At 39.0% G+C, this 15,220-nt stretch overlaps 2 protein-coding genes and 1 long non-coding RNA gene across 4 annotated transcripts; all 3 read right to left on the bottom strand.

Moving 5' to 3' along the window:
- Window positions 1-1,359: 1,359 nt before the first annotated feature.
- LOC103701885 (pentatricopeptide repeat-containing protein At4g19890) lies at window positions 1,360-4,041 on the bottom strand. Its single transcript, XM_008784104.4, has one exon. The coding sequence runs from the start codon at window positions 3,718-3,720 to the stop codon at window positions 1,579-1,581; it is 2,142 nt and encodes a 713-aa protein (XP_008782326.2). The 5' UTR covers window positions 3,721-4,041; the 3' UTR covers window positions 1,360-1,578.
- A 1,942-nt stretch (window positions 4,042-5,983) lies between these two features.
- Window positions 5,984-6,747, bottom strand: LOC120112046. Of its 2 annotated transcripts, none has more exons than XR_005513555.1 (2): window positions 6,524-6,747; window positions 5,984-6,443 (listed from the first exon to the last, which is right to left on the bottom strand). It is a non-coding gene; the product is annotated as an uncharacterized LOC120112046 (long non-coding RNA). The 2 variants fall into 2 exon arrangements; XR_005513556.1 differs by having other exon boundaries at window positions 6,551-6,747.
- A 2,976-nt stretch (window positions 6,748-9,723) lies between these two features.
- On the bottom strand, window positions 9,724-10,979 carry LOC103701757. Its single transcript, XM_008783921.4, has 2 exons — window positions 10,682-10,979; window positions 9,724-10,516 (listed from the first exon to the last, which is right to left on the bottom strand). Exons 1-2 carry the CDS (start codon window positions 10,886-10,888, stop codon window positions 10,097-10,099), a joined length of 627 nt encoding a protein of 208 aa, XP_008782143.2. The 5' UTR covers window positions 10,889-10,979; the 3' UTR covers window positions 9,724-10,096.
- Window positions 10,980-15,220: the final 4,241 nt, after the last annotated feature.

Genomic DNA, 15,220 nt, shown 5'->3' with positions numbered 1-15,220 from the left:
CACGTTTAGTACACGTGCGGGGTAACTACACGTGCCGCATGGCCTGCTATGAGGAAGTTTTATTTCTGATTAGCATTTCTGCTAATTTTTATTAATGAATTTTTGTTCAAAAAAATATTTAGCGATATATTAGCAGAATTTTTTATATTTATGAAAGAGCACCCATCTGCTCAACTAGCTTTCTAATAGTTTATCTAATTATTTTTAACCAAATCTTTACCTCCTTTGAAAACTCTGTTGTGCTAGAATTATGTAGATTATTAATTAAGTTATTTTAATTGATCTCGTTTCCATCCATACACTAGCTCACCAAATTCATTTGAGTTGTGATTATATATTGTCACATCTATTATGCGTAAAATGAAACCTCAACTAGTTTAGAGTTATTCATTCACCATGTAAATAATAGTATTAATGATGCCAATATTAATATGCTTCACCATAAAATCTGCACATATCAATCACGACCACTAATTTTTATAACGAAGCACTAAAATGCGTTTGATGAACGAGGCTTATAGAAACTAGCGGTCATTATTGCCTACATACAGAGCCACATGGTGCACACGGCGTAGATAATAATTTCTCAAAGTCAAAAAAAAAAAAAAAAAAAAGCAGAGGCACCTCTTTCCCCATTGCAGCCATTCACTGATACTAACTTCACCTACAGTTTTGACCTTAGCAAGTTAAAAAAAACACGACCTAGTCCACAACCATGCAAACTCTTTCATGCTATTGTCAGATCCTCTCCAGATGAAGGATTCTAGGGAGCACTCTATTCATCTCTCGCCTTTAACAAGAGATCTGGATCAATGAAGCTTGAGCTCTGATGCTTACCGACGTGAGCCCCATTACTATATGTATTACAATTGCACCGTGATCTACTCATTCATTAGAATGGGTTTCTAAATCAGATATTGTTCAAAGTATGGTTCATCATACCGACCTAAATCAGACGGTACAGAACGTACTATACCAAATCGGTTCGGTATCGATATTTGATATGGATGGCGTATCAACACTCGGTACGTCGAAAAAATTTTGTACCATACTGTACTGACTCAATGCTAATGTGGCACCAGTACAAGATCCGGTACCGAAATGGCGAATCTGATTCAAAAGCTTGCAAGGATTTGGGTGGAAGAATGCAAGAAAACATTCTTGAACTTACTTTTGGAGAGAGAAAAAAAAAAAAGAAAAGTCTCACTGTTTTCTCAGACACCAATGCCCCTAAGTGCCAGAAATTATGACTTCTTTGCACTTACAAACACTTTTGTCACGACTTAATAAGCAAAAGGCAATTCCTTGAATTCCATAGGAGCCAAGCAGTTTTAGAAAAATCAGTTGCCATGGAATTAAAAAAAAAAAAAAGGCATTGCTTGTTAACCCCGTCTTAGAAACTTCCTACATAGCAATGTGTTCAATATTTGTCTGATGTGTACATCACAAAAAAATCCAGACATCTACACAGATTGCTGAGAATTCCATTCGTCAGGCATATACCCAGAGATTGAATGAATCGATCCTTCAAATGAAACAAGAAGCAACCGGTATAATGGCTCAAAAACTCCAGGCAACTCAAGTTACTCCAACACCATTTTCTCCGCCAAAGCCAACAATTCCCTTGGAAATCCTCTCAGAAAGATTGGAGGCAACAGAATATCTATCATTGTCATAGCATGCATTTAGGAATGCAGCATAAGTTATGCGGTCAACATTGCAATGTTCATCCAACAGTTTGCTGAAAAACAAACAAGCTGCATCAACCTTCGCTTCGGAACTGAGCTTTCTTATTAGGATATTGGCTGTCTGGACCCACTGCTTCTTTTCTAGCCTCTCCAACACGGACATAGCAGCATCAGTTTTGTCTCTCTTACAGTACTCATATGCTAATGTAATGCGACTGACCTCGCATGGAACCAGACCTTTATCTAACATGGCCTCATATAGTGCTCGTGCCTCCTCTAGTCTACAGTCTTTGCAAAGCCCACTTATCAAAGCAGCATATGCAACTGAATCAGCTACACATCCATTCTGGATCATCTTCTCAAAGACTCTCAAAGCAGAGCTTGCTTTTCCAACCCTGCAATAACCACTTATCATTGACGTATAAGTTTGCTTCGTTGGAACCAACTCCAAACCAAGACATCGCTCAAAGAGCCTCTCACTCTCATCCATCCTCTTTTGCTTGCAGAATGCAGAGATCAAGGTGGTATATGTATGAATATCCGGTTGGCAACCGGCTCCAACCATCCGATCAAACAATTTTAGAGCACGAGCAGTCTGGCCTCGCTTGCAGTGCTCGCTTATAAGAATAGTGTAAGTGAATTTATCCAGCTGCAAACCCTGATTCAATCCTTCTTGAAGCATCCTGTAAGCCTCTCTAACCCTTCCTTTCTTGCAGAGCCCATCAATGACCGCATTGTATGTACAAACATTTGGAAGATAACCCTGTCTCTTCATTTGGTCCATCAGCTCATAAGCTCGATCCAAATTTCCCTCTTTAGCATGCCCATCGATCAGAGTAGTGTACGTGTTAGTGTTTGGTGCCAGCCCCTGTTCAGACATCCTCGCCAACAACATCTCAGCTCGATTAAGCTTGTTTTCTTTACAATACCCTGCAATCATTGCAGTGTAAGTTCGCACATTTGGTTTGTATGAGTCGCTCCGAACAAGCTTCAGAAACAGCCGGAACGCTCGCTCAGTCCACCCAATCTTGCACAGCCCATCGATCAATGAAGTGTGGGTATAAACATTTGGCTTCAGCCCCTTCCCAACCATCTCCTCCAACACTTGAAATGCTTGCTTCACGCTTCCCTTCTTGCACAACCCATTTATCAAAGCGGTGTAATTGATGACGTTTGGAGCCAGGCCCATCTCTGACATCTTCTCAAAGAGAGCGAAAACCCAGCCAAAGCGACCCTTGTGGCAAAACGCTTCCACAATCGAAGTGCAGGTTGCATTATCTACACGGAAACCTTTCCCATCCATCGCTCTCAACAGCTTCTCGACATCGGCAACACGGCCCTCTCGACAGTAGGCGGCAATCATTGTCTTGAAACTGCAAGTATTCGGAAAGACGCCATTTACCGGCATTTCCACGAACAATTGGTAAGCATATGCTATCGAGCCAGACTCAACAGCAATTCTAAGCGCCAAATTTAAGGTGTGGACGCTGAGGGGCAGCCCCAGGCTCCGCATGTCGAACAACATCTCCACAGCTTCCTTCAGCTTCCCGATCTCGGAAAAGCTCGTAATCATGCATCTCATGACCTCTTGGGCCTTCTCCAAATTCCCCCTACCGACCAACGAGCTCGCCACCGTGATGTAGAACCGCATGAATTGCCTGAATTCCGGGCGGACGATAGCCCAGTGGAAGAAGCTTAGCGCCACCATCGAGCCTTCTCGCTCTGCGAGGAGGGCGGCGGCGGCCACCGCTTGTTCTGCGGTCACATCAAGTCGGAAAGACCGAAGCTTTTTGTCGCCGTCGTCGAAGCATTGAGAGACCAGACGGCAGATTCCGTCGATGGTGACGGATTGGGATCCGATTCCGCCATGGCTTGGCTTGGTGATTTCGAGAGGTGGGATTTGGAGAAGCGGGGAGGGTTGGGGGTTTGGGAGTGGGAAAGTGTGAGCTTGGGAGAACGGGCGGGGGATTGGATTGGGGAAGGAGATGAGGGGGAGGGAACGAAGGGAGGGAATGCGGCGGAAGAAGGGCATGCCGTTCTCGAGAGAGAGAGAGAGAGAGAGGGATGGAGGGACGGAGAGAGTGCTCAGATGGCCGGACAATGGAGGGGAAAGCAGGCAATGCTAAGGATGGAGAAAATTTTGTAGGTAAACTTTTCACTCGGTCCTTTGTCTGGCTCTGAATTTATGATAAGTCCCTACACTCTCAATCCTTCCATGTCCTCACCCCCCTTGCGCATTTATGTTTGTTTTCAGTTTTTAGATTTATACGGTTATGTCTCTCTTCGCGCATAACCACTTACCAGACAATCCGTCGCGTGCAACGAATCTGGGGAGGAGAGACATAACCTCTTCAGTAGAGTTTCATACACCTTACAATTTTTTTTAATTATAAAATATATATTTATTTTTAAAATGATCCAAAATTAAAGATAATAAATAAAATATTTAATCAATAAAGTCTAAAATGATAGTAAGTTCAATGGCACTAGTGTAGATATTAGTCATACCCCAAGGATGGGCCGAGCATCTCAGTTAACGACACCCCGGGCACTGCTATCGCCATGATGGCCCAAATATGCTTGCTTCATTAAAGATGGATCTGGAATCTGCAGCTGTTCTTGCTTCTAGTAGGATAGTAATCCAAATTTTGAGCCCTGTAAGAAGTAAGAATATTGTAATTTTATTGAGTAGCAGAGCAATCCCAACAACTAAGATATTCAATTCCCATCTGTATTCACAAAACTTTCAGACAATTCGGTCCGGTAGCAGAGTCCCATGGAGCTAATCCTGATTTAAACAACTGAACTTGACCATAAAAGTCAGATTGCAGTTCTCTCAAAATAAAGTAAAACAAAATAAAAACCAGATTGCAGGATCAGAGTTGCCAGTCAGCAATACACTCGTTAAATTGTTGAACTAATGCTCTTGATAGAAAAGCAAAGATAAAAGTAGGTCACATATTCTGTTTGCCTGTCCAGCCATTCCTGTATCATTAATTCATTAGGTAAAATAAAAGATTTTCAAAATACCCTGGTATTAATGTAGCTAGTGATGTTTGAAAGTTGGTAATTAGAAAGAATTCTCATTTTTTTCCCTTACGTTCAGTATCCTAGCAGGTATAGGGAAATTCCTCGACTAAACCTCGTTAGAGAAGATACTGAGATTTAGAGTTCCTCCTGAAAACTGGAAAAATGACACTTAGGGCCCCTTTAGGATCGTTGTTTTTATGTTTTAGTTTCCCTCCAAATCAGTGAAATACTGCAGGAGATGTACATTGGAGATACCATTCGCACAAAATTTTCCCAACTCCTTGCTTTTATTCTCACTCTTTTATGAAAGCAATAAATCTATGCTTCCAAAAGATCTACTGATTTTACAAGCAATTTTAAAGACCAAAAGGATTTCATCATACATGCTATTCAGTCTAATATACCTTTTTCCTGGTTTTTTGAAAATGAAAACAGAAAACAGAAGCAATACCAAACAGGCCCTTAGCTTTCATAGTCTCATAGTTTCTGAAAGAGGTCTGAGATAAGAATCCAGAAGGATACATTGACTACACCAGAAGTTGGGCTGTATGCCTTGCATTCTGAACTCACCCTTAGTAACATCTACAAACCATCTGCATCACCTTGGGATATCAAATCAATTTCACTATACTTTAGATGCCCCTATGAACCTAGATCTAATAAAATCCCCGTATACGAAGATAGAAGAAAGAATAAAAATGTAGAAACATCATCACTATATTCATGTAGAAAAACAATTTGAGTTAACAAATATGCCACAGATCACACCTCCCGAACATCTTATTCTTATCCACACTTCCTTCATAATCCCCTCTTCACATTTTCCTCTGCTTATTCTCATCCTACTGTACAAGTCCTTGAGTAGATTAGATAATGAGGTGAAAGTAGAACTCTCAAACCTCTTAAAACCTTAGCAACGATCTTATATAAAGTTGCAATAATAAAAGCCATGTTACAAGCCTACAACACATGCAGACATGCGCATATGGTCATGTGCATGCATGCAAGCTCGTGCAGACATGCATGTTCATGTATGCACAAAGACATGCATACAAACACAAACAAACGCAAAAAAAAAAAGTATAGCATAGTGGAATAGGCTACGAGAGAACTATGCTGTGTCTTCCCATCGGCAATAGCAGTCTTCCCCAGATCAAGAATGTCTCTATATCTTCCACGGTACACTGTCAGAGAGAATGAATGAAAAAAATCTGGAAACAACCTAATCTAACACCCGAGGCACCAAGAGGACCAACTAAAAGCCCTTGAAAAGAAAATTATACTGATTTGATAAACAAAGCATGCTTCCGATCTTTAAAACCTTTACAAATGTAACCAATATTCGTCTGTATCTTTCAATCTTTTATTAAAAAACAAGATTTGAACATACATCCCAATCATCTCACACAATTCTTTGCAAACCTTCCAATCAAATCAGCATCGCCTTGTACCTTTGTCATCAATTTCCCATTTTTCTCACACTATGCAGTTCCGATCAAGTTCAAGAACCTAATCACAACCCAAAATTTAACCCTAACTGAAATCTCTAAATCAGCTCCATCAGATCAAAAGAAGAAACAAGGAGAAGCACAACATCATCGCCAAAAGAACAACATGAAGCATTACCTCCTGTCCAACGAGGCGCTCCAATCTCCTCCTCCTCGCACGCTCCGCAACCAGCTTCGCCCTAAGATCCGCAGCGTAGCTCCGCAAATCCTCACTCTCCTGGTTGAAATCTTAAGTGAAAACGAAGAATTGTTGCCATCGGATGCTTAGGGTTCCAAAAGAACGCAAACAAACCGTACAAAAAGGAGGAAAAAAGGGAGAATCACCGGACGGTCCGCCACTGCCTGCGCCGCCGGCGCGGTGATCCGGCGGGGAAACGAACGGAGCTCCGCGAGCATGGAAGCGACCCTCACGCATTGGATCGCGGTCTGGACCTTAAGAGCGGGGTCGGGCTCGCCGTCCTTCCCCATCCCGCGCCTCTCTCTTCTTTCTTTCTCTTCTCCACCGACGAGGGGCAACTTCTCTTTTGAAACCTTTCGGTTCCCGCTTTTTCTAAAAGATGGGAAATTTGCTTAGATTATAGATACATAGCAGCCAAATTCATAATAAGGGCAATAACCTCCGTTTGATGGTGTCATTCATGGTGCTTTTAATAAAAATTTTATATCTCTTTTCCAATTGAAATGTTCATGTTGCTTCTAAGATTATGTCTTGATATATAAGCAATGACCTTATCAAATAATACCATTTTTTGCTTCTTTATTGTTATTATTATTATTATCTTTGGAAGTAAGATGATAGGAAGCTTGATTAAAAAATCAGCAAGGGAGGGGGAGCTCCGATGAAATTAGAATTAGGATAAGATTGAACTTAGGTGGCTGGCATCCAATATCAAAGTGACTTTACCAGCCCTTCTGGTTTCTCATATAATTTTCTATAGCCTACATGAAAATATGACAGCAAATATCAAGATCTAATATAATCAAATTGATAGCTAATTAGGTAAATAGTAATTTTTCTTTTCTTATAATTATAATAGCTCTAAAGGGGGGTTTCCTTTTCAAGGATGCTAGTGTTTTGCGGAACTTGTAGGTTATTGAAGTTATATCATGTTAAAAACCATCATTTAGCTTCACTTTACCTAGGTCTATAAATCAACAAACTTGTCTATGAGAAGCTTAGACTTGACTAGACATTATGCTCGCATGACCTTGTTTGTTTAGACAATTGACCAAAACCGATTTGCAAGGCCATGCTAGACTTACAAGCGAGCGAAGATGGAATAGTGCTTACCTTAATTTTTTGGTTTAACTTGTGAATCAATTTATTTAAGCAGTTGACATGCTGAGATTGTGAGTATCAACTAGGATTGTTTGTAAAGTTATTGAGCTCCAATCAAGCTCAAACACCGCTTCCGTGTAACTAAACCAAAGGCCCAAAATGCACACTTAAGCTCAATTAATTTGCAATTCTACCCTGGAGTAAGTGAGATGATTTGCCCTTTGGTAAGTGGCTAGCAATCTGCAAAAGAACATAATTAATATTGAGATTGTAATTTAGGTGTAGTCTTTTTGCAGTCAAATTCGAAAACATGAGATAATAATTACATGTTGGATTATGGATCTTTGCCACATAATTGGGAGTTTATGCCTCACCAGGGGCCTGAATTTTGGAAAATGGTTGGCTTTAGATCACATGTACCTATGTCGACCTGACCCAATTGTATCACGAATCATAAGCAACCTGAATTTTTCTCCATAGGGTTAAATGCTTTCCCTGAAAACAGAAAAAAAATGACCGCACCAGCTTAGATTTGACCTGTATCTCCACAATTCGAGCCATTTGCAGGGGTGTCTTAGACCTTAATTAGGAAGAGACTTCAAAATCAGAGGTGCAGATAGAATTAGCTAGGGTTAAGATCTTCAACAAGTGTATGAATTGATATAAGTAAACAAATGCAAAAGTCTAATTGAACCAAGTTCCGCCACAAGTCTCATAGTCCTGGATTCCAGCTACATGATGTTCATTCTATGCAGAAACGTTTTCTTTCTTAGCTCAAACACATGTCTAAGTCCATAGCAGAAGCATATAAATGTCTAGATATCATTACCCGAAAATTTTCCTCGGACCTCTCAAAAAAGGTTCCACTCTCAATGCTAAATCTTAGTAATCATGCTTATTAATTTTTAACAAACACTGACAGTTGAGATGACACAATCTGTAATGGTGGTTTTTGAGGAGCCACAAGGTAATGATTTCACATGTATTCCATGTCTCGATCCCACATCTAGTTAATGGCTTACTCGTTCATGTGACAGCATCAATTTTAATTACAATCTTTTGTTAATATCCATATCCAGTCAATCCAATTCCTAAATGGATTAGTCATATCAATTTCTGAATGATGCTCTACTCAGCATAATTAAAATTGTATGATCATAACTAGTACTTACAAGATTATTTGATTCATAATTCATCTCCACTAGATCCATCAGTAATCCTCCTTTGAGTTTTATCTCATTGATTTATCTTTGTTGATTTCGTAATAAAACTTTTTATACGTTTTTTTTCACTAGTCTTGTGAAGACTTAGAAAGTTCATATAGGGCTCTTATTTGGTTCACGAGAAGCATTTTTCCTTCTAAAAATATGATTCCTGAGAAGTAGATTTTTGAAAAAAGCATGCCTGAAAAAGTACTTTTCGCATGTTTGGTTGATAATGAGAAAGTGACAGATTTACAGAGTACTTATGTTTCGTTGACCATCCACTTTTCTAGAAAAGTTATGTATAATTCTTATTATATTCTTAATAAAAATTAGGTCTTTAATGCTGAAGTACTTTTTTAGGGAAAAAAATACAGATGAAGTGATTTCTGGCTCACGGAAAAAATAGCTTTCTCATGTTTCTCATGAGAAAGACTTTTCAATGAAACGTGGAAATCATATTTTTATGAAAATATAATTTTTTCGTCTCTCCCTTTTAAAAATTTCAATAAAATAAGAGATATCTCATAACATTTTTTTATTGGCCATACTTTTCTTACTCTCTCTCTCTCTTTTTTTTTTTTTTTTTTTTGGTCGTACCAAACGAGTCCATAAGTTAGGATCGGTCTCAGCAAGGGCGGTAGGAAAACAGCTCAATTATCTTAAATGCCGCAGTTTACAGCACTCATTACATCATAACGCTATCATCCAAACTAATCAGCATTAATTGGCTGAGTCTACTTCACCTAAAAGACTGATGGCTCATTACTCCTACGACTGGAAAAAAAAAAAAAAATCTTCTTTTGCAGAGTTCGTACAAGATTTAAATATGGGGCCACCTTTGCTAGAACCCCCATTAATATAGTCTTTTGCACCTTATAATGAAAGTGAGCTTAAAACGTGTCACAATTAGTACAATGCTTAAGCTCGGACCCATCACACGGTAGGCCTCACGTAGGACGGCATTCTCAAACCCAAAATAACCACTTATTCCAGCTAAATAAAATAATAAGCTATTGGAAAGAACGAGGCAAGCCATCTATTACCAGTCAAAAAAAAGCATAAAAAGCTACCAGTCTTGCTTCCTTCATGTCAGAATAATAACCTTACATGGACATTGTTTTCAGCGACAACCATCTAATACTTGGAAGTGGAAGGTGAATATATTACACAGACAATACTTGATACCTAAACTTGGCACTAAACAAGTTAATTTGTGTTTGGATACTTGGATATATATATCTTGATCCTCTTATCAACCTTACTTTAAATTATATTCCAATGGGAAGGTGTGCCAAGGAAACCGAGAGGTAGACGAAGGCCATGACATCAAATTAACAGTCGGTTCTTTGATGGTCATCATCTGCCATGAACTCCCTCTCTTAATCCTTAATCCTCGCAAAGTAAAAGCTCAAACCCCGGCTTAACCAACGCGGACGAGCTGCGGTTTGGTGGGTGCACAAATTTGCAACTCGGGCACGTTAGAGTGGCCTTGCACATCACGACCAGCATGTGGCACCGCATGCACACAGCAGCAACCATCTCGGCCGGCTGATCGGCATCAAAAGAGAACCAGGACAAGGACTTCAACATCCTGCCAGAACTATCCTTGGAATTGCACCAGCTGCCGCAAGAGTCCTGCTTTGCTCTCTCTTCTCCATTGATGTGGCTTCTCGGGGGCTCAAACGTGAGGTTATTGAGCTCAAGGTCCAGGCTTGGGCATGAAGTCGGTGGCTCCGAGCTTCCTCTAGGATTCTTGGAGGCCCTTTTGTTTGTCATGGTGTTGTAGAAGTGTATCTGGCCACCTGACTGCAGTGCCAGAAATGGTTACTGCAACTGTTAGTGCTTCCAAGCAATGCTACTCGATATTACAGAATTTATAATTCTAGTTCTATAGAGTTGCATATATTAAACTTTACTTCTAATCGAATTCTATGGGAATCAATATCTAGAAGGACAGAATTATGAATCTACCTGGATATCAAGGCATCGTTGCCATTCCAAGGGCGAGGGAGTGTCAAGGTGGAGCTCGAGGTCGGGTTTCGGATCATTGGACTTTAACAAGTCGGGCTCCTTTGCAAAGAAGTCGCCGTCCTCCCTCTTCCTTTTCTTCGATAGCTGGGTCTCGAGGTTGAGGCATAAGTTTTCCTCCAGGGAAAGGGCTGCTTGCAAGGACACCATAGCTTCTGATCAAAAGAACCGAGCACTTCCGTTTCCAAAAACCTCTCTTCTGTTGCGTGTAACCTTCGCTTCTTTCTGTGTTTCCGACGGTGGATTTTGGACTGCTTTATAGGCTAGAGTAAAAGGCTCATTTAAGAGCAGAGAACTACACGCAAGGATCTGATAGAGAAAGCCATAAGAGCCACCATCTCATTCCAAAATAGCTGATCGGAAGGTATTATTTGAATTTTTTATTTCTATATAAGTATCCAAAATCTACCAAACAAAATGGATCTTTATATATTCTTTAAGCTCTAACGTCCTTGAAAGGCTAAGAGTTCAAAAATCTCCTCCAAAATGGCTAGCTGGAAGGTATTATTTGGTTTCTTGATCCTATATAAGCGTCCAAAATCTATCCATTGAATAACTAATGTATGACAAAACATACGTTCACACAGATCCTCACAAATAAACTTTCTAGTTTCTCATCGTATCACATGTCACAAACCACAAGCAACAATATAGGAGAGCCGCAACTCGATGTGCTTAGCTTCATGGAAATTGGCCCGTCTAACCCCAGCCATTTGATCAATTTGCCTTGGATGCACCAAAAATATCATCATATGGGGATATTGAGATTATGAAAGAGATAGGAAAGAGAGGGAGGTTGGCGAAAGAGGGTGAAAAATTAAAAGGCGGCACTAAATAAAGGGCAAGACCATACGGTTGAGAATGGATTGAATGCTCTCGCCCTTCCATTGACTCCCAACTTCCGCATTTGAATCACCTAAAGAAAAATTTAAAGCACCCCAACACCCTCTTTAAACCCTAATTTAAAACAAGCATACCCCGTGAAATAAATAGACACCCTCCACTTCTCCTAATAACGTGCTTCTTAAATTCCTTAGGTCAGAATTGCCCCATTTAATTCATGTAAAATTAATGCTCATGCCATTGATGACCTTATCCTATTTTTCGGTTTCAAATCTGAGGCCGATTCTTTAACAGATAAATATCATAAAAAAGTTGTTCAACTTTTTCAATATACTCGTCACATAACTTATTTTTCAATGAGTAGCATAAACCATGAAATAGACAGATCGAACATATTATTCACCCAGAAGATCGATAAATCAACTACTCATCAGCCGAAAAAAATAATATTTTTATGTTATTCCTAAAATACTCCTAACCCTATAATAATATAATAATACAATAAGAGTATAATAATATAATAATATAATATATAATATATAATATATAATAGCTATATTATATTATATTATATAGAATATTATTATGTATTCTATATATTATATTATATTGTAATATATAATAGGAAAGAAAGGATCCGAAATATGGGAGTTCTCATGGCTAAATTCGGCGGCCAAGCGGCTTCAAACGGGCCAACGGTGATAGCCTAGGGACCATAAGAGTGCGGAGAAAAAAGTTTAGTGCCCATTACTTTGTCTCCAGCAAGGATTTGCGCCATGATTTTAGTAGTCTGAGGAAAGGGCTTTTGGAAGAAAAAGAAGATGAGAAGAGCTATAAAAGCGGTGATCGACAGTGGTGGCTCGTAAGTAGAGGTGGGGTCTGTAAGTAGAAGCGGAGGCTAGGTCACCTAGTCGGATCCTAACAGAAATAGTGAATAAAAGCATCCCTGATCAAAAATTATTCGAAATGTCAAGGCCAAATGAAAAATTAAAAAAAAAAAATCGGTAGATAACCATTTTGGAACTTAAACAACAATTTACTACATGGAAAGGACATATTTGGAATTGTACATCAGAGATCGACGAGGCCAGTGCCGGAGGTAAGCTCCCCAATATTAAAAGCTGGAAGAAGATGGATGAGTCAATGGTTCGAGCCCACCTGCCGCCATTAACTCTACGTGAATGCCCCCTTTAAGAGCCTTCCTCTTCCTCAACGGTAATAGCTCCTCCTCTCATCGCCACTAGTCTCTCTTAAATGCCAACACCCACCACCAACGCCTCTCTCTCTCACACACACACGTATGATGATATATGTGATGCTATCTCACTGCTCTTTGGCCCCTACTGTTGAAAGTCTTAGCCATTACGTGGCATCCAAAAATAAAGGTTGCAAGAAACCCAATCCTCGACGAAGGATCATTGCTCTCTCTCTCTCTCTCTCTCTCTCTCTCTCTCTCTCTCTCTCTCGTATGATGATATATGGGATGCTATCTCACTGATCTTTGGCCATTACTATTGAAAGTCTTACCCATTGTGAGACATCCATGAATAAATGTTGCAAGCAAACCAATGCTTGAAGAAGGATCACTAAATATGTGTGTCTGAATTGTTGGCTGTGGATAATAGCTCCTTGTATTATCAAATTGTTGTAAATTTAAACTATACTTAGTTGTTTGTTTACATTGATCGTTTTGCGAAACTAAAAAAAAAGATTTCTTGGTTTCATTTTCTTTTAATTTTATTTTATATAGTTAATATATGCCCATGCTCATATTATTTTTCCTCCATTGATTTTTCGATGGATCTCGGTACTCGAAAAAGAAAGTCTTTCTTCGACTAGAGATCTATTAGAGTCGAGGTCAGCTAAGGTAGGACAAGTAAGGTCAGTTCGTCCATACTCCAACGTTTAAATAATCTTCCTTTTTGACCCTTTATAGTTACCGACAATGCCCCAAATTCTTCGAAAAGTCAGACCAAAATCAAGGCTTTACTTTACTGGATCAACGATTGGGTCAGCGAGGTCCTTAGTCTTGGATCTTTCAGCCCTAGTTTGCGAGGGTGCAATCTCTCTAGAGAGAAAGTTCTATTGAATTGAAAAATTCCTAGTCTCCTGGACAAAGAAAGTCAGCCAGAAAAAAATGGTTGTTCCTTTTGGAGCAAGCAAAATCTTCGTCTCGTCTTGGTCCCGCCAATGGGACATCATTGACATTGTAGTTCGATGCTCGGTAGTCAAGGTTAACACATATAAAGAAGGTGCAAGAAAAGTCTTTTAATGTATACAATCAACTTGGCTTTGGCAGAAGATTGGAATTGCAATGAAAGAGAGCTTTCTCTGCGCATATAGAAGATAACAATCAGCATTACTTATTAGCAGATTTTACTGCAACACAGAATATCTTTTTGTTACTCTATTCTTCTTATGATTAACCTATAGGAAAATGAGTACTTCTCAGTTCTCCTTGTTTTCTACTCTTGCTTCAATCTTGACTCTGTAACTTATCTCAATTAAATAATTTTTTTGGTGTCTAAGCCTCCCATCATCTCAACAAAAAAACATATAAAATCAACATGTATGTTTTATTTTTTGGTATATTCAACTTGTATAAAATTTATATATTACACCAATCAACCCAGATTTTAGTAATTGAATGTGCCAACCTACCTAGTCAGTAAAGTCTTTTGGTGATTGTATAAAAGAGCTGGATTTAAATGTCACTTTTATGGGAATTTGAGAAATTATATGAGTGTTTAGGAAAGGTTACTCCTAGTTCATGTAGTAATTAGAGATCTAAAAATTTTGACACAAATGGATAATCAAAGGTTTTAAAAGTAATTTAGTTGATATTACCTCAAAGCCTATAATCATTTGTATGAATGTTAATATTGGATCACAATATATGCAAATGGCTATGCTCTATAGGAGTTACCTTACTAAGAAATAAATGCACAACCTGAATATGTTGGCTCATTATAAAAGACCACTTGGCCTGTATTGTGTATAGTCTTTGTGAATCTCTCTATATTAGACGCGGGTAAGAGGTAATCCATACTCAATCCTTTGTTTGTTTGCCATTTTATGTTTAATCTTTATTGAAATTCATTCCTACCTTTTGATTCCCATGATCATTTTATGGTTAGTTTTGTTATTGTACACACTTCAGCATAATCATCTACAATAAAGATATAACTAGATACAAAAACAGACATAAATCTATGCAAAATATTGGCTTAGTGTATGATTAAACATGAAAAGGATAAATATGTAAGAACAAAATATGAAGTAGCAGTCAATTAACGGACCGGCCTCATCAATTCTTATAGAATTACAAATCAAGGTATATTTGTTTGGTTTATAGAGGGGCAAAATGAAACTTTTTCCATGAAAAATATCCCATTAGTGCCATTTGGACGGATCATCATGTCTATAATCACCTCTTTTAGTCACTTGGATGGTGGGAAACAAAAGAGGTGGATCAATTAAAAAGTGGGCGTAACTATAACGAAATTAAGACAGGATCAGACCCGGATACTTTCTCTCTACCACGTGCATTTCATGTGGACGGGTTGGATGAACCAAGGCCCAATGGTCGGCCCCGGTCCAAATATCAACTCGGCTCAATATGATCCGACGGCTGGAAAT

This window comes from Phoenix dactylifera, chromosome 9, assembly GCF_009389715.1.
Source record: "Phoenix dactylifera cultivar Barhee BC4 chromosome 9, palm_55x_up_171113_PBpolish2nd_filt_p, whole genome shotgun sequence".
In the NCBI taxonomy this organism is placed as follows: Eukaryota; Viridiplantae; Streptophyta; class Magnoliopsida; order Arecales; family Arecaceae; genus Phoenix; species Phoenix dactylifera.
The sequence above is the reverse complement of the archived record's forward strand: the minus strand, read 5'-3'. Positions and strand labels throughout refer to the sequence as shown.